Below are 20,121 nucleotides of genomic sequence, written 5' to 3'. Positions count from 1 at the left end.
GGGTAAAATGGAGGGATAGTATCTCTAGTTGTCTCCTTGTCTACCCATATTACCCTGGGTGGATCACAGCCTACCCCAACTCAAGGGCCAACAGCAGGGCTAGCCCAACCCCTGCCCATGTAGGTGGAATAACATCAGGGAAGCTGATAACTGTTCATACAGGTTGGCTTGCAACAGTTCTCTTCTCTTGCTTCTACCCTGGGGTCTGTGTGATAACACAGAATATAGTAGTTATTGAAAGGGATGGCAAGTACAGGCATAGGGGGCATATTCTCCTCATGAAAAGTCCAAGTGGTTCTAGTGGAGCCCCGACTAGAACATCAGAAGCTTTCTACCCTAAGACTCATCCACTCTCTTACTTACCAGCCACCTCAGAAAAAATATCAGAAGAATCGCAAGCCAAGTCTCAGGCCTTTGATCCTCCCTTTCAAGTATGAATTGCAGCTGAAGTTGCTGATACTCCCAAGTGAATATGAGATCACAGGGGAAAAAATTACAGAATCTGAAAAGTGTAATTCTTTAAAAGAGCTTTCTTAGAAAACTGGACAATTTGTACTAGTAGAACAAAATTAATGGATTTTTTTAAAAAGCGAGAAATGTCAAATGAGTAAAGAAATATCTCTGAAGAGATAAGGGAGAATATTAGCAATATGAAACAAAAAGAAGCTGGGGAAACTGATTATGAAAAGTAGAGTGATTGAAATGAACTTAGTAGATGAGTTGACTAACATTTGATACTATCAACAAATGAGCAAAGTAGAAATTAGTTAGGGAACTCCTCTAAAAGGCATAAAGAACCCTAATAACAAAACCTGATGACATTACAAGAAAAGAGAGCTATAGACAAACATCCTTCATAAACATAATATAAAATCTACTAAACAAAATATGAGCTATTTGAATCCAGCTGTATATAACTTATATAATAAAAAATGAATTTAGTAAGGTTGAAAGATACAAAATCAATTTTAAAAATCAATTGCATTGTTATAGGCTAGTGATGGAAAATCCAAAAATTAAGTTAAATAATTCTTTTCAAAATCACATCAGAAAGAATAAAATACTCGAGTGTTTGGCTAGCTCAGGCAGTAGAGCATGGGACTTTTTTTTTTTCCTTTATTTTATTTTATTTTATTTATTTTATTTTTTTAAAAGATTTTTTTTTAAGATTTTATTTATTTATTTGACAGACAGAGATCACAAATAGGCAGAAAGGCAGGCAGAGAGAGGAGGAAGCAGGCTCCCTGCCAAGCAGAGAGCCCAATGTGGGGCTTGATCCCAGGACCCTGGGATCATGACCTGAGCTGAAGGCAGAGGCTTTAACCCACTGAGCCACACAGGCGCTCCATAAAGATTTTATTTTATTTTATTTTATTTTATTTATTTATTTTCAGTGTAACAGTATTCATTGTTTTTGCACCACACCCAGTAGAGCATGAGACTCTCGATCTTGGGGTCATGGGTTCAAGCCCAACATTGGGTGTAGAGCTTACTTAACTAAATAAAAAAAAAGAATAAAATACCTAGGAATTCATTAGGCAAAAGACATGCAAAACTCATACACTGAAAACTACACAGAATTGTTAAGTGAAATTAAAGACAATCTAAATAAATGAGTGACATTCCATTTCCATGGATTGTAAGATACAGTATTATTAAGATGATAATTCTCTTCAACTGATCTATATATTCCACCCTATCCCTGTTGAAATCTCAGCAAGCTCTTATGTAAAAATTGATAAACTAAACCTAAAATTTATATGGACATGCAAAAGACCTAGAACAGCCAACACAATTTTTCAAAAAGGAATTTTGAGGGGCGCCTGGGTGGCTCAGTGGGTTAAAGCCTCTGCCTTCGGCTCAGGTCATGATTCCAGGGTCCTGGGATCGAGCCCCACATCAGGCTTTCTGCTCAGCAGGGAGCCTGCTTCCTCCTCTCTCTCTGCCTACTTGTGATCTCTGTCTGTCAAATAAATAAACAAAATCTTTAAAAAAAAAAAAAGAATTTTGAGTGTAGTTGACACACAATGTTACATATGATTCAGGTGTACAACATAGTGATTCAACATCTCTGTCTGTTATGCTATGATGACCAACACAATTTTGAAAAAGGACCAAAGGAGGAGGACTTAATTACCCAAATTGAGAACTTACTATAAAATTACAGTCATCGAGAAAGTGTAGGTATTGGTGCAAAGCCAGACATACAAATCAATGAAACAGAAAGTCCAGAAATAAACCCTTATATTTGTGATCCCCTCATTTTTTACAACATATCAAGGCAATTCAAGGGGAAAGGATGATCTTTTCCACCAATGGTGCTTGGATAAGAAGAGATCCATATGTGAAAAATAAATCCTCAATTTGCACTATGAAAAAACTCAACATGGGGGTGCCTGGGTGGTTCAGTGGGTTAAGCCTCTGCCTTCAGCTCAGGTCATGGTTTCAGGTCATGGTCTCAGGTCTCATAGTCTCCTGGGATCAAGCCCCATGGGCTTGATCTGCTCATGGGCCTCTCTGCTCAGCAGGGAGGATCAAGCCCCATGGGCCTCTCTGCTCAGCAGGGAGCCCACTTCCCTCTCTCTCTCTGCCTGCCTCTCTGCCTAGTTGTGATCTCTCTCTCTCTCTCTCTCTCTCTGTCAAATAAATAAATTAAACTAATTAAAAAACACTCAACATGGATCATAGATCTAAATGTAAGAGCTAAAATTACAAAACTTCTAGAAAATATAGTAGAAAATCTTTGGGACATTGGGCTAGCCAAAAATGTTTTAGTGTGACACAAAAAAGCAGAATTCATTTTAAAAATTCATGAACTGGACTTCACTGAAATATAAAACTTTTTCTCTTTAAAAGACATAATTAGGAAAATTAAAAACAAGCCACATAATGGGAGAATGTATATGCAAACCATACAAGGACTTGGTATTAATTATCTATTGCTGTGTAACAACTACCCTGAAACTTAGCAGTTTAATACAATAAATATTTCTTATATTACCCAACTTTTGAATATGAGGAATTTGAGTGCAATTGTTGGACGGCGCTGCAGCCATGTCAAGACTTGACTGGGACTAGAGAATCTGCTTCCAAGGTCACTCACATGGCTGTCGACAGACCTCAGTTCCTTGCTGGTTGTTGCCCAGTGTATTAGTTTGCTAGGGCTGCTATAAGAAAATAGGTCAAATGTGTGGCTTGAATAACAGAAACTTATTTTCTGACAGTTCTGCAGGCCAGAAGTCCAAAATCAAGTGTTGGCAGGTTTGGTTTCTTCTGAGGCCTCTCTCTCTGACTTGCAGATGACCTCCTTCTTGCTGTGTCTTCAGATGGTCTTTTTTCTGTGTGCACACATCCCTGATCTCTATTTGTGTCCAAATTTCCCCTTCTAGAAGTACACTGGACAGACAGAATTAGGGTCCACCTGAATGGCCCATTTTAACTTAATCACCTTTTAAAGGCCCTATCTCCAAATACAGCCACATTTTGAGGTACCAGGGATTAGGATTTCAACATATGAATTCTGGAGGAACACAGTTCAGCCTTATAATAGTTCAGCTCCCTGTTACGTGACCCCTACCAGTAGGGCAACTCAGAACATGGCAGCTTTCTTCCCTCAGAGTAAGTGATCTGGGAGAGAGAGCAAGAGAGCAATTGCCTGAAACCGAAACCACAGCCATTTTTCAAACCTAATCTCAGGAGTAACATAGTATACTTTTACTGTACACTAGGAGTAACAGAGGCCAATCCTGGATAATTTGGGGAAGTTTTATACACTGGCATGAATAGCAGGAGGTGGGGATCATTAAGGAACTTCCTGATGGCTATCTACAAAAGATTTCTATCCATAGTATATGAAGAACTACAACATGATAATAAAAAAACAACTCAATTAAAAGTAAGCAAAAGACTTGAATATTTCACTAATCCAGATAGAGAACTGGCTAGTAGCACATGAAAAAATGTTCAACATGGTTAGTCATTAAAGAAATGCAAATTAAATTTATGGTGAGATACCACTACTCACCCATAATCAAAAAGACTGACAATAAATACCAACTGTTGGCAAGGACGTAGAAAAATTGGAACCCTCATACATGGCCAGTGAGCATGTAAAATGGTTTAGCTACTTGGAAAACAGTTTGACTGTTTCTTAAAAATTAAATGTAAACTTACCTTGTGATCTAGAAATTCTACTCGTAGGTATCTACACAAGAGAAATGAGGAAAAAATATATATATATACACACACATACACACAAAGACTTGTATGGGAATGTGGAAGCAGAATTTTGCATAATACCAAACCCGGAAACAATCCAAATGCCCATCAACTGATGAATGACCAAAATGCAATATATCCGTACAACGGATTATTATTCACTAATAAAAAGGAATAAACTACTGAGACATGCTACAACATGGATGAACCTCAAAAACTATGCTGAATGAAAAAAGCCAGACTCAAAAGACCACATATTGTATTATTTCATATGAAATTTCCAGGAAGAGGAAATGTATAAGAATGGAAAGTAGATCAGTGGTTGCCTGGGACTAGGGTTAGGAACAAGGATTGACTGTGAATGGGAGCAAGGGTATCGGGTGGGGGTAGATGGAAATGTTCTAAAACTGGATTCTGGTGATGGCTGCACAACTGTATAAAATTTCAAATTTAAATTATTGAATTGTATGTTTATTATAGGTGTATTTATGTGAATTATACCTCAATGAAGCTGTTAAATGATGCACACAATAAAAATTCTACGTATTTCACAGAAACATATATATATATATACACTTTTTAAAAAGATTTTATTTATTTATTTGACAGAGAGATCACAAGCAGGCAGAGAGAGAGAGGTGGAAGCAGGCTTCCCGCTGAGCAGAGAGCCCAATGCAGGGCTCGATCCAAGGACCCTGGCATCGTGACCTGAGCCAAGGCAGAGGCTTTAACCCACTGAGCCATCCAGGTGCCCCCATATTTTTAAGGGAGGCATATTAAACATATAAGAGTGAGGGAGAGGGTAATGATAGTTGAGATGTACAAATAGCAAAAATATTAAGGAGAAGGTTGTCACACATGAGAAGAATGTGCCAAGAACTGAGAAATGTGATTATCTCAACTTTGTCCTCCATGAATCAAAAGAGAAAACAATTAGGCAAGATGTCATGAGCAGGACTCTCAAAATTACTGGTAGGATAAGGAAAAATAATACTTATATTTGTGGAATGCTTTACTGTTTGCAAAACTCACATACATTTTCTCACTTAATTATCAAAATAGCTCTGTGAAATAGGTATAACTACCTCCATTTTACAGATAGATTTACTGAGACTCAAAGTGGTCACCTAGCTACAGGCAAAGGAGATTTAAACCCAGTGCTTTTCCCTACCTCCCTTACTTGGCTGATCCAATCAGATTCTTTTCCCCAGACATTTGGAAATAGACAATAGTGAGTCTCCATGATTATATAAGCACTGAGGATACAGAAACCTCAGAGTTGTGGAATGGCAGTATTTTTTAAAAAAGTACATTGGAAAAGAGAGACAGCTTGCCTACAGAAAAAGTAGAATGAAGCCAATTCAGTGACAAGAGGCCATGTGGGTACAGAGGCACACATTTACATCGTGGTCGCCACGGAGATATGCCACCCAGATCTTCAAAGAAGGATTTGCTACCTAGCCTCAAAGAGCACAGTTCATCTTTCAGCTCCAGCTGCAGAGAGGCTCTCTTGCCCAAGATCATGCCCTTTCTGTATCAGATGACCCAGTGGGGCCAGATAAAAAGTATGAGGCAGTTCTGCCTGAAGTGAGACTCTCTAAAGACAAATGCTTTCTCTGAGTCACCTGTCAGCCTGGCCAAAGTTTGTCAGACCTGCATCACAATTTAAATGCTTTCTCTGGCCAATCCTGCTTCCTCCCCTTTCTCTTCACAGGTGTTAATCCCTAACAACTCCTATCAGCATCTGTTTCTGAATAGCCCAAACCTGCAACACATCACAGCACATAGCCATATACAATAAGACTCAGACTTCCAGGCTTTCTGGTTCCTAGCTCCTGCCTCTTTTGCAGACACAGCTGAAATTCCACATCCTGGCCTTTATCTCAAGCTAGCTCAAGTGCAAACAAAGGGCTTTGATCAGAATGTTAAATTTCTGTTTTAGTGCTGCCACTGAAGAGCCATTGAATCTTGAGCAAATCATTTTCTTTCTCTGGGTCTTTGTTTTCTTACCTGTCTAATGGAGGGTCAGGAAAGGCTCTTCTAATCGTCATTCTCTAGTCAAGCAAACAGTTGACTACAGAAAGTACCTGCTGAACTGCTGAAATGATTTAACCATCCCCAAGATATACTTTTTCATGGCATTTCAGTCACAGCTAAAATACTTTCCTAGAAAGTACTCCTAGGCTTCTGGCTATTAAAATGAACTCAACTATGATTTTGGCAAAGGGCCAGTTCCCAAAGCGGTTAGGAGAGTGGTAAGGTGATGCCTGATGCAGAGGCAGGAGACAGAAATGATAGGCACAATCCTATAGTGAAGGAGCAGGGGTTGTCCCTCTCCTCCACTGATGAGGAAAAGAGGAAGAAAGGAGTTTGAGGAACTGGATAGGAATTCAGTGACAGCTCCACATAACTTCTGCCACCCTTTCATTGTCCTTGTCCTATCTCCATCCTTGAATACAATGCTGTGCTCTACATGCCAACAACCCAAAGTTCCCTCCTTCAGGACCATCTGAGCCTTCTTAAATTCAAAGCTACCATTCAACAATATCACCACAACCTTTAGTATCTCCATTAAAACTACAGTCACACAGATGGATTGTTTAACTTAGGTAAATGATTAGCTGTGATGCTGTCAAGGAGCCTTAGTGGTTTAACGATTTTTCCTCCAGTGACTGTTTAAAAAAAAAAAAAAAACCCACACACAGATTACAAGAACAAATGTAGGGAATTGACAAAAGTTTTAAAATCTTACAGAGTCTTTATGCTTCTGGTGTCTGATCTGTAGTTCCAGAACTTTTCCCTTTCTTAAATGGAAATCCAGATGGTCTTATTCTTTTGAGGATCAACACTCCTTCTTGTTGCTCCCATCTCACAAATCTTGTCTTTAGCAAAAACCACATGAATCCTTTCTATCATTTAGCCCATTCCCCCAGTGTAAATAAGTGATCTGGCCTGAATATTCAATCAGGCTTTCTTTGACTCCATGGGCAGCTAGCACTTCTAAGTATCTCCAAAAGAGACTATCCATATGATTCCTCTGAAAGCTTCTTTCTCATACCCCACAAGAAGATTGTACTAAACTCTCCCAATTTACTTCAGTGCTCCTTTCCACTTAATCCTTGGTGCCCCAATTAGGTTTCAAAATTTTCTTCCTTCCTCACTCTACTCATCCATTGAAAATTCCCATTCCTTGACCAACTTGCAAATAAGAGATAATAGTTAAATGCCCTGCACTGAGGAGGTAATACAAAGCAGCATACAGCTGAGACACCATTTCTTTGAAGTCTCCTTTATGCAGCAAGAAAAATATATCTCCTATGAATTCTCCCTAAACAGTGAGAAAAATACCTTGCAGACATTATGTGAAGATTAGGTGAAAGGGCCTAATGCCCAGTATGTAATAATAATTTTGAAAAGTGACTGAAATAGATAAAAGTGTGGTTTTTGTTTTTTGCATTTTTTTGTATTTTTTTTAGATCTTCTATTCCTGGGGATTGAACTTTTGCCCCAGTCTTTAGGGATATACACACAAACACATACTCTCTTAAGAGAATCCTGTAGGATGCTGGGAATGGGAAACTGGCTGTTGTGGGCTATTACTGACAGAACTGAAAGAATAAAAGTTAATTCCTTCTTTCTTATCTGAAAACTCTCAGGATTCCCTGTAATAGCCACCATATATTGAGTTTATTTCAGTGACTACTGGCTTATTTCCATGCATGACTCCGTTTAATCTTCACAATAACACCGAACACCATCGTCTCTAGTGCATGGGTGAAGAATGAAGTTTGCAGAAGCGTGGCATCAAGGGTTTCTTCCGTTTTCATACAAGATTGATCGTTAACACAGCCCGGGGTGGTTCTCAACCGTTCCCAAACTGTCACAGATTTGCTTCTCTTTACTCCGTCCCGCATCCCCATTCTACGGAAGAGCGTGGGGGACCACGGGTGGGGGGCGGGGAAAGCCGGCGGAAGCTGCCTCCCCGGGGGGAAGGGTTTGACGAATCCCCGCCCCGGAAGTGGGCTCAAATGGGCGCGGCTTCACGCCAGTTCTCTCAGAGTCTCTGGGCGGGATTGCCGCGGAGCCGTAAAGGCTTCTACCAGTCGTAAAGTGGCGAGGGGCGGAAGTGTAGCTTTACGACGATTTGGAGGAAAGCTGCAGGCCGGCGTTTACAGCTTGCGATTTTCGGCCGCCCACGTGGGAGACTGTCGGTGGACCGGCGTAGAGTTCGTTCCTTTTGGCGTCGATAAGCCACACTGAAGGACACAGTGCGAGCGGAGGCCTCTGGTCGTGAGCTGATGGATATTGCTGTTGCAAATGAAGGGACATTGGGTGGAGGTCTGCCTGGTAGAGCTGAGGGGGCGCGGCTAAGTCTCGAGTCTGGTAGGGAGGGAGTCGGGGGCACAGCAGGGCTGGACGCTGGCAGTGTAGAAGCGAGGAATGGACTGGCAGGAATGGAGAAGACCGAGGGTAGAGAAGGAAGTGGACAAAAAGCAGAGGAGATGCGTGTGGACCTAACGGTTGTGAAACAAGAAGTTATGGACTGGTCGGAAATGGAAGACGGGATGCTGGATGGCCGGTGGGTAAAGCAGGAGCTGGAGGATGGGCCTGAGGTGAAAGAGGAGAAACCAGGCACTTTGGAGGTGAAGCAGGAGATGGATAGTAGTTTTGTGGTAAAAGAAGAGAAAGTGGATGAAGCAGAGGTAAAAGAAGAGAAAGTGAAGGTGAAGGAGGAGGTTATGGACTGGCTAGATGTGAAGGAAGAGAGGAAAGATAACTTGGAGATAAAAGAAGAGGTGTTTGTTGCTCAGAACATTAAAAAGGAGGAAATGATGGATGAAGTTTGTGTAAAAGAAGAGAAGTATTTCCCAAAGGAAGAAGGGATGGATGATACAAACGTGAAAGAAGAGCCTCAGATAAATCCCCCAGTGGGTTTAAAACGGAAACTGGCCATGTCAAGGTAGGACAGGGAGAAATTCATTGGGGGAATAAAGCTGTGGAGTCCTCTATTGTCTGGATTGAAGGAAATCTAGCAGGCAGGTGTGGAATAATGAAAAATAAATGCAAACATGGGTCCCTGGAGCCTGTGTGTTGGTAGTGCAGGGAGGGGGTAATTGGGAAAACAGGGTTTTGTCAAAGGACAACAGATTCAGTAAAAATATGTCAGGCTGTTAGTGGTCAGTGGGCAATGGCCAAGTAAGAAAGTGTAAATTCTGGGGACCAGAAAACCCTTGGACCAGATTCTGGTTTGACTTAATATGGTCTTGACTCAATATTCTTTAAAAAAGGATAAACAGGAAAAACTAACAATGACAACATGGATTAAGTTAAAATTAGGAAGAAAAATGCACTTGAACTCACCCAACTGTCCACTTTCTCAATGGATAGTTATGAATATGAATATTTATTGCTTTACAATTTCCTTATAGTGTATGACTATGTGACAGCATAGGAAATAAAAGTGGTCAGATTCTTGGGACTATTACTGACTAGACACAGTGGGCCAAATAGAAATGACTGTAGTTTGGCTGTCAGTATCCCAAGATCCTAGAAGAGTAATTGGAGAAAGATGATGGGTAATTGTAATTCTAGATTATTATTTTTTTTTAAGATTTTATTTATGTATTTGACAGAGATCACAAGCAGGCAGAAAGGCAGGCGGGAGGTGGGGGTGGGAAGCAGGCTCCCTGCTGAGCAGAGAGCCTGATGCGGGGCTTGATCCCAGGACCATGGGATCATGACCTGAGCCGAAGGCAGAGGCTTAACACACTCAGGCCCCCCTCTAGATTATTTTAATGCTCATTTTAGGTTGGGTATGGAGATGAGGAGAAAGGATACAGCTGAGGGGCGCCTGGGTGGCTCCCTGCTCTGTGGAAGGCCTACTTCTCCCTCACTCACCCCCCCCCTTGTCTTTCCCTCTTTCCCTCTTTCGCTGTCTCTCTTTCTCCCTGTCAAATAAATAAATAAATAAAATCTTTTAAAAAAAGGTACAGCTGATAACTTTGTAAATTTGACTTGGTCTCCTATTCTTTTTGTGGTATGTGTGCGTTTAAGGATATGTAAATTCATGGATTGGACTATATACATGTGCACACACGCACACACATGCAATCTTTAGCAGACTGCCAGGAATTACAAATTAAAATATTAATGAATAATCCCATTCTCTGATCGCAGTAGAAAAAAGAAGTCAAAAGTGAGATTTTTTTTTTTTAATTTAATACATGTTTTCTTGAATTATGTAGTGCTAACAACATTGTAAATGTAGTGGTAGTTTGGAGGAGACAGTTTCCTAAGAGGAGAATGTTCCAAGGGTGTTTGACAGCTATCAAGTACTTTTATCAGAGTAACTTGCATATACTTCATTCACTGACTACAGGTCTATAAATTGTGATGAGTAATTGAATTAGCGTTAAAAATTTATAAATCAATAAGTAGTATTAATATTTGATAACTTACTAAATTTCTTGTGGACTCTTGTAGGTGTGAAACTTGTGGTACAGAAGAAGCAAAGTACAAGTGTCCACGTTGTATGCGATATTCCTGCAGGTATATGTGTAATTTCCTGCCTTACTACCTTTGTTTGTACCCTTCCTACCTCAGAGTATAATAGTACCACCTCATTTTCTCTTCAGTTTGCCCTGTGTAAAGAAACACAAAGCAGAACTGACCTGTAATGGAGTTCGAGATAAGACTGCATATATTTCCATACAACAGTTTACTGAAATGAATCTCCTAAGTGGTAAGTCATCTTATGCATAGCAGATTGATGTTTCCTGGCCATTGGCATATGTCATTTGTTTATTTTCCTATTTTAAAATTTATAGATTATCGGTTTTTGGAAGATGTGGCAAGAACAGCAGACCACATTTCTAGAGATGCTTTCTTGAAAAGACCAATAAGCAATAAACATGTAAGTATTTCTTTTCATCTCTTCCAGTTAGAATTCTCTTAATCAGTTAGATTTCATTTTTTTCACCTAATGAATGTAGTTAAGTGGCGTTGTGATCCAGAGCTATTCCAGTTACTAGGGATACTACATCAGTGACCAAAACAAAGTTCTTACCCTCATGGAGCTTGTATTGTGTGGGGAGAGACAGGAGATGAGTAGAGGAACAAATATAATTTCAGATAGAGTTAATTGCATGTAGAAAATAAAGCACAGGAGATAAAAGAATATGAAAATGGTGTTTATTGGGAGTATTTTCCAATACTGTAGTTCAGAGAAGCTTTTCTGAGAGATGACATTTAAGCAGTGATCTGAATGATGAGAAAGAGGCAGCCATATGAACCTTTGGAAGAAGACTGTTCCAGATAGTGACAAAAACATAAGTAAGACTGAGTTAGGAATGAGGTTGGTGTGTTTGAGGATTAAAAATGGGGACAGGGTGACTGAAACATAGGTGAGTAAGGAGGAGAAGGTTGAACATGGGGTTAGAAAAACTGTTGAGGGCTCCTGATATATCCTAAGTAGAAAATAGAAGCCATGGGAAACTTTTGAGCACACTTGCCTTTTGAAAGGTCATGCTTGCTGCTGTCTGAAAAATGAGCTTCAGTGGGCAAGAGTGGAAGAATGAAAGCAGGGAGTCTAGTTACAAAGCTTTTGCTGTTCAGGTGAAAAATGATGGTGGCTTGGATAATGCTGCTAAATTATTGGGAAGTGTTTAGATTCTGATTTTGAAGGAAGAACTAACAGGGCTTGCTCTTCTAACACACCTCATTTTCATATTCTTTCATCCCTTTTGCATTCCTTAAGCTAAGTATGCAAATTAAAGCTTATGTATTTGAAATACTTTGCAACTGGTATTCTAAAAATTCTTTAATAGTGTTATTAAATCATGCCATAGAATTATGTTCCTTTTTCAAAGACCATTTTAATTTTGGAGTTGCAGCATTTTAGCACTTTTAAAACACCTTATTTTATTGTTGTTACTGGCACAGACTTGACATTTCACATATCTAAAAGAAAAATTACCATGCATCAGCATGTTTTTCTCAAGTTTAATTAAGCATAATTAAAATTCTGCTTAAAAGATAAATTTTTAAATTTTTTGTTTTTATCATCAAGAATTGCATACATATTTAAAAAGCATAAAATACGAATATGCTTTTAATGAGTAATTATAAAGTGAACATCATGTAACTACCACCCAGAATTAGAACATTACCAACTTCTCAAAAATTATCTGCCACTGCCTTGTGCTGTTCCTTAATCCAGTCTTCTGAATAGTTTTCTAGTTTAGGACTATATCATTATTAATTTATCCATTCTGTTGATGGACTCTGAATTTTCTATTGTAACATGGACTCCAGGTATTCTGTAATAATGACAACAACAAAAACCTTAAAAGTACTGCAATGAGCACTTCTGTTTATGAGTTGTGATTTGTTTATGTACACGTTTTTTCCTAGTGTTTATACCTGGGAATGGAATTACTCTGTTGTGGGGTATGCGCATCTTCAATTTTACTAGATGTAACCAAAACATTTTCTGAAGTGGTTATACCAGTTTAGACTTACAATATTGTGTGTACCTGCTGTCACGTCCTCTCCAATACTTGATTTGATCAGAGTCTTAAAGTTTTTGTCAATTTGATGGCTTTGTAATTTTATCAGGGTTTTTAATTTGCAGTTCTCTAACTTCTAATGAGATTGAGCATCTTTCAAATATATTATTGGCCATTTGGATTTCACTTTGTAGAATGCCTGGTCAAGTCTCTTGATCGTTTTTTATTGGTCAGCTTTCTTTTTCTTACTGGTTTGTAAGTAATTTCTTGAATGCCTGTCGGTAGTTGGTTGTATGTGTTATAGATACCTTCTTCCATTCTGTGGCTTGTTTTTCACTCTAATATCTTTGATGAACAGATGTTCTTAACCTTAATGTAGTCAAATTTATCATGTTCCCTTTATAGTTAGTAGTTTTATATGTTTATTAAGAAACTCTTTCCCACTTTGAAGTTATGAAGCTGTTCTCCCATAGTTATTTTCTAAAAGTTTTATAGTGTTGCATCTCAGATTTATGTCTGTAAAGTACCTGGAATCCACTTTTGTGTATCATGTGAAGTGGAGATCCCATTTAATTTTCTGTATGGATGATCCACTTTCTTAGTACCATTTATTGAGAAGTTCATCCTTTTCCTACTGCTCTGCAGGACTGCCATCCATATATGCTTGGGTCAGTATTTGGCCTATCTTTTCGATTCTGTTGGCCTACTTGTCTGTCCATGCCAATACTACACTCTCAACTGTAGTTTTTTACTACAACTCACTATCTCACAGAATAGTTCCTCTGACTTTGTTCATTTTCTGGAGTATTGCTATACTCTAGCTATGGGTATGATTCTTTGTAATTCTACACAGATATGATGAATCACCTGTTGATTCTACATTCCTCTTTCCCCACCTGAGAATTTTAATTGGGGTTGCATTTATTTTACAGAGTAACTTGGGTGATTGGACTTCTTTATAGCATTAAATCTTGAAATCTCTGCATTTATTTAATATGTTTAATATCTTTCTAATTTTCTCTGTATAGCTTTTATACATTTTTTGTTAGATTTATTCCTGGGCATTTTAGAGGCACCTGGGTGGCTCAGTCGGTTAAGTGTCTGACTCTTGATTTTGGCTTAGGTCATGATCTTGGGGTCCTGGGATCTAGCCCCACATCAGGTTCTGTGCTCAGCAGGGAATCTGTTTCTCCTTCTCCCTCTGATGTCTTTTCCCTCTCTCAAATAAATAAATTTAATAGATAAATTAAAAAAAAAAAAAAGATTTGTTATTAGGCACTTTATTTTTTCATGCTTTTTAAAGTGGTATTTTCTATTTTTAATCTCTTTGCTGGTGTTTAGGAATGATATTTTTGTTGTTATTTTATGGGATTATAATTTGCATTTTATAGAATTAAAATCTATACTTGTGCCTTTTCTATAGATTCCTTGAGATTTTCTCTATAAACAATTTGTCCCAGTTTGTTTTTATCTTTCTGTCCTGTTCTCTTTTTCTTATTGGAATAGCTAGGACTTCCCATTTATTGTCAGATACTAATGATGATAATAAATATTGATGTTGTAAGTCCCAAGTCCTTCCCTGGATTTGATTTGCTAGATGGATTCACATGATTCAATATACAGTTGTACTCATGGCTAAAACTAATTACAGTGAAAGAATGTAGAGCAAAGTTAGAGAAAAGAAAAGGAACAGAGTCTGAAGTCTGAAGGAATCCAGTTGTAAGCTTCCAAGAATCCTCTCCGTTTGGAGTCACACAGTATGCAGTTAATTCCTCTGTCAGTGAGTTGTGATAAAGTTTGTGAAGTATAGTCTGCTAGGCAAGCTCATTAGAAATTCACTGCACAAGGTTTTTATTGGGGGCTGGTCACAGGAGCACCTTCCCTCTGCCTAGCAGGTGCCAAATTCCAGACTCCCAGAAGGAAAGCAAATAAAACCATGTTGTTTATATAAACAATTCAGGCACAGTGAACCACACTTACTGTTTTACAAAAAGTTAGTGTAGGGAACCATTTACCAATCATTCAAATTTCCTTGCACCAGCCAGGGAACAACCTTGCAAGCAAAACCACCTAATGATAACAGTCTCAGGCCTGCTATCTTTTTCTTAAATTTTTATTTATTTATTTATTTATTTATTTGACACAGAGATCACAAATAGGCAGAGAAGCAGGCAGAGAGAGAGAGGAGGAAGCAGGCTCCCTGCCGAGCAGAGAGCCCAATGTGGGGCTCAATCCCAGGACCTTGGGATCATGACCTAAGCCAAAGGCAGAGGCTTTAACCCACTGAGCCACCCAGGTGCCCCTCAGGCCTGCTATCTTAACGCCTCTGTACATCTTTGTTTTATAACTCCTAATTATAGAAGGAAAGTTTCCAAGATTGCATCATGATGTTTGCTCTTAAATTTTTTCTAGGTGTAATTTGACATCTAGATTATGGAGGTTTTAGTCCTAGTTTGCTATCAGATTTTAACATGAGTGATGGTTGTATTTTATCAAATGCTTCTTCTGTATTTGATTATTTTATTTTTGTTCTCTTAATCTATAATCTATATGAGTAATCTTTTTTTAAAAAAGTATTTATTTATTTGACAGAGAGATCACAAGTAGGCAGAGGGGCAGGCAGAGAGAGGACGAGGGAAGCAGGCTACCTGCTGACCAGAGAGCCTGATGCAGGACTCGATCTCAGGACCCTCAGATCATGACCCGAGCCGAAGGCAGAGCCTTAACCCACTGAGCCACCCAGGCGCCATATATGAGTAATCTTAATCAGTTTTCTATTTTAAGCTAAATTGCATGGTGTGCTATTATCATATCATATGCTTTTTATACTCTGCAGAATTCCTTTGAATTATATGTGTGTGTTCACCTTATCCATGCTCTCATTTTGTATTTCTCTTCATGAGTGAGATTTCCTTTTTAGTGTTCTCAGATTTCCATATCAAAATGATTCTAATTTCATAAAATTATTTGGCAGTGTTCCCATTTTATTCTTGGACGCATTCACTAACGTTGGAATTACTTCCTTCTTGGGAGTTTGGTAAAATTATTAAGGAACCAGTATGTACCTAGAGTTTGGGCCACTGAGGTATAGTTTTTACTATTTGTGGGATTCTGTGGGTTTACTGTGTCTTGATTTAGTGTTACTAGCTATTACATTTTTCTAAGAATTTGTCCATTTGACCTAAGTATTCACCTTCATTGGCATAAAGTTCTTCATAAACCTCTCCTTTACAGTTCTGTAGGAGTTGTAGTAATTTCATTTGTGATATTGGTTATTTGTGTCTTTTTTCTTAGATCAGTTGCTGTTATATGTTTTTTCTATTTTGTTAATGTGTCCTTTTGACTTTTGTTATATCTTTTTTATGTTTAGCTTACTTACACTGTGGTCAGAGAACATACTTTTTTTTTTTTCCCTTCTTTTTTTTTTAAGAGAGCATACTCTTTAAGGTCATTCCTTTAAAATACATTAGTGCTTGTGTTTGTGGTCCAGTTTATGGTCAAGTTTTATAATGTTCTTTGTTTGCTTGAAAGAAAGAATATTCTGCAGTTGCTGAATAGTACTTTATATACCCCTTATAAGTCAGGTTTATTAATTATATTGTTCAAATTGTTTATAATTACTGATTTTTTTGTGTGTTTTGTCTATAAGTTTCCAAAAAAAAGTATGTTAACATTTCCCAGTAGATAAACTCAAACAGGCTTGTTTGATTTTTTTCCCCTTGTGGTTCAGTTTGTTTTGCTTTATATGTTTTAAGGCTAAATTATTAAATGCATATCTCAGGAAGTACTTTTCCCTGGTGTATTTATCCTTTGGCATTATAAGGTAACCCTCTTTGTCTCTAGATTTTTGTGTACTTTGACTAATACTTATAAAGTTCTTTGCTTGGTATTTGTGTGGTCTGTTTTTTTCCTTAAGGCCTTTCTGTGTCCTTATGTTCTGGTTATAGTTGTTTTCCAGTTCTTCCATTTGATAGTCTGTAACTTTTAACTAAATCATTAAATTCATTTACATTTTAATAAAATCACCTGTATAATTGACTTTAAATGTGTCACATTATTTTTGCTATTTGTATCAGTTTTTTTTCTTCTTCTTGTCTTTTGGACTGTTGTTGTTGTTTTCAGTCATTTAAATTTTTCTCTTTATCAGTTTAGAACTTATGGGCCCTTTTCCTATCCTTTCATTAGTTAAGCTAGACTCCACAACGTGCATGCTTAATTTGCCAGTATCTGAAGTTAAGTAGTACCTGAACCCTGTGCCTAAACAGCGCAGAAGACCTTATAATAGGAGTTGGCAAACCTTTCTGTAAAGGGTCAAACGTCAATATTTTTTCCAGGCCGTATTGTTTCTGTTACTCCAGCTCTGCTGTTGTATCGAGAAAGCCGTCACAAGCAGTATATAAATGAATGGGTGGAGCGACATCCCAATAAAATTTATCTTTAAAGATAAGTAGCAGGCAGATTTTACTAGCAATTACCTTAAATTCCTCTTGACCTTGTTTGGGAGAGAGAGAGAGCACAAGCAGGGAGATGAGCAGAGAGAGAGGAAGAAGCTGACTCCCTGTTGAGTGTAGAGCCGACACTGGGCTCCATCCCAGGACCCCAAGATCATGACCTGAGCCAGAGTTAGACACTTAATGCACTGGGCCACCTAGGCGCCCCTTGAGTTTATATATCCCACTTTCTTTGCTCTTTATTCCTTCTCTCATCATCTTAGATCTTACATCTGAGAGACAACTTTTTTCCTGCTTCAAGTACATCCTTTAGAATTTCCTTTAGAGAAGAGAATTAGAGGGTTTGCCACTTCTTGGGTTCCTTTGTCGGGTTTTTGGGTTTTTTGTTTGTTTGTTTTTTTAAATTTCTATTTATTTGCCATTCTTCACTTTGAAATGATTTTTCTCTGGAATTCTGGTTTAGGATTAGTGTTCCATTGTTTTACGGCTTCTGTTATTGTTGCAGTCACCTGGATTAACTGCCTTTGAAATCTTTTAATCTGGCTGCATTTTTTTATCTTTGGTATTCTGTATTTGTGCTATAATACAAAAAATGCAAATTTCTTTTCATCTTAACTTGATAAGTGTTAGTTTTCTTGAATCTGTGGCATATCTTCCATCAGTTCTGGGAAATTTTTAGCACATTTCTATTAAAAGATTACGTCTGCCTTATTCCTTATCTTTTCTATAACTACCATTAAATGTGACTTAAGTCCTCTCCCCATATCTTACCTACCCTTTAATGTCTTTGATTTTTTAAATCTTTTTTGTCTCTGTAGTGTATTCTGCAAACATAGTTTTATTTGGTTCTTTGAAAAATCTGCTGAGTCCATTTTTATAGTTTCTCTTCACTGCGCATATTTTAAACTGCTAATGTTTTTAAATTTTGCAGAGATATTCTGCAGTCTGTGTATGATCCTTTTAGTATCTGAATATATGGGGAATTATCAGCTACCTCTTTTCTCCTTTGGTTCTTGCTCACTGACCTTTGCATTATTCATGCTTCTTTATTTTTTATTTATTGAGTACTGCTTTTTTTTCTTAAATTGTGAGAACTTTTTGAAGAGTAGAACGCAGGCCTTCTTGTATTCTGCCAGGTACCTGGGAATATTGCAAATCTGCATCTGTCTTAAACCAAGTTGAAAGTTTAAGATTCCCTTGACTACATAAGCAAGGCCAATCATTTCAAATGTTAGCAAGAACTGGCCCATGGCCACAGCTTCTAATAAATTGTTTTTCCTTTTTCCCCTCTATTTCAGTCATTCCAATGTAAGTTTCCTTGCATGCTCTGGGGATAGGATTTATTTCTGGTTCGCCCTTAACTTAATATTATTAGGCATATTCTGTTACTGAGATTCATTTGAGGAGGGTTGAAGATTACGGGGTCTTAACTTTGACCTTTTTGGGGAGAAGGCTGTTGAAAGGGAAAGCCTATATTTGCTAGAATTTGCAAAAGTGGCTTCATTGCCATTCTGACTGGTGTGAGGTAGTATCTCATTGTGGTTTGGATTTGTATTTCCCTGATGCTGAGTGATGTGGAGCACTTTTTCATGTGTCTGTTGGCCATCTGTATGTCTTCTTTGCAGAAATGTCTGTTCATGTCCTCTGCCCATTTCTTGATTGGATATCTTTGGGTGTTGAGTTTGGTAAGTTCCTTAGAGCTAAAATTAAGTCAGGAAATGAAAGATGTTGGAGAGGATGTGGAGAAAGGGGAACGCTCCTACAAGGTTGGTGGGAATGCAAGCTGGTGCAGCCACTCTGGAAAACAGCATGAAGGTTCCTCAAAAATTTGAAAATGGAACTACCCTACGACCCGGCAGTTGCACTACTGGGTATTTACCCTTAAGATACAAAATAATGATTCAAAGGGGCACATGCACCCAAATGTTTATAGCAGCAGTGTCCACAATAGCCAAACTGTGGAAACAACCTAGATGTTCATCAACAGATGAATGGATAAAGAAGATGTGGCGTGTGTGTGTGTACACACACACACACACACACACACACACACACACACTGGAATACTATGCAGCCATCAAAAGAAATGAAATCTTGCCATTTGCAACGACATGAATGGAACTAGAGGGTATTATGCTGAGCGAAGTAGTCAATCAGAGAAAGACAATTATCATATGATCTCCCTGATATGAGGAATTTGAGAGGTAGAGTGGGGATTTGGGGTGTAGGGAAGGAAAAAAATGAAACAAGATGGGATTGGGAGGGAGACAAACCATAAGAGACTCTTAATCTTACAAAACAAACTGAGGGTTGCTGGGGGGAGGGGTGTGTGTGGAGAGGATGGTTGGGTTATGGACATTGGGGAGGGTATGTGATATGGTGAGTGCTGTGAAGTGTGTAAGCCTGATAATTGACAAACCTATACCCCTGGGGCAAATAATACATTATATGTTAATAAAAATAATTAATTTTTTTAAAAGGTGGCTTCATTGCTTTGCTTACCTCTCTGAGCTTTCACTTCTCATCAAATATTGGCCTGTATATTTGTATTTTTTTTTTCAGCTTTTCAGTGCTTCTAAGGTGATTTTTAAATGTATCTTATTACATGTATTTATTCCCCCCATTGTCTGTAATTCTTCCATGTTTTCAGTGGCAGGGTTGATCCTTATAATCATTGCCACTACTGATACCAAAGTCACATGAGTTATAAAATTGGATGTAATTTCTTAAATTATTTCTCTTCTTAACAAATGATAACTGACTCTTCTTTTCCCGGGGCTTATGATTTAATTATCTCTTTGCATTGCAAATTCTAGATTCCCATTCACTTAACCAAAAACTTGCACTTATACTTTGCTTTTTGAGTGTCAAGGAAGAAGTCTTGATGATATTATTTCCTTCACTACTCTCTGGAGTTGACTAGTTCAGCTTAACCAACCCAGACA

At 38.2% G+C, this 20,121-nt stretch overlaps 1 protein-coding gene across 3 annotated transcripts in view; it reads left to right on the top strand.

Annotated features, from left to right (window-relative positions):
* The first annotated feature begins 8,345 nt into the window (after window positions 1–8,345).
* Window positions 8,346–20,121, top strand: part of ZNHIT6 (zinc finger HIT-type containing 6) — a 60,033-nt gene continuing 48,257 nt past the window's right edge. For 2 of the 3 annotated variants that reach the window (XR_004384127.1, XM_032870285.1), the window contains exons 1-4: window positions 8,346–9,178; window positions 10,702–10,767; window positions 10,854–10,960; window positions 11,046–11,131. Coding sequence is in view for 2 of the 3 variants with exons in the window: in XM_032870285.1 (XP_032726176.1) it covers window positions 8,517–9,178; window positions 10,702–10,767; window positions 10,854–10,960; window positions 11,046–11,131 (921 nt within the window). In the remaining variant the exon portion in view is untranslated. The remainder of the gene's footprint in view (window positions 9,179–10,701; window positions 10,768–10,853; window positions 10,961–11,045; window positions 11,132–20,121) is intronic. The other variant, XM_032870286.1, reaches the window with a different exon arrangement.

The sequence above is a fragment of the Lontra canadensis genome, unplaced genomic scaffold (genome assembly GCF_010015895.1).
Source record: "Lontra canadensis isolate GAN:19392208 unplaced genomic scaffold, GSC_riverotter_1.0 scaffold40, whole genome shotgun sequence".
Lineage (NCBI taxonomy): Eukaryota > Metazoa > Chordata > Mammalia > Carnivora > Mustelidae > Lontra > Lontra canadensis.
Note: the sequence above shows the minus strand (reverse complement) of the source record. Positions and strands in the feature narration are given on the sequence as shown.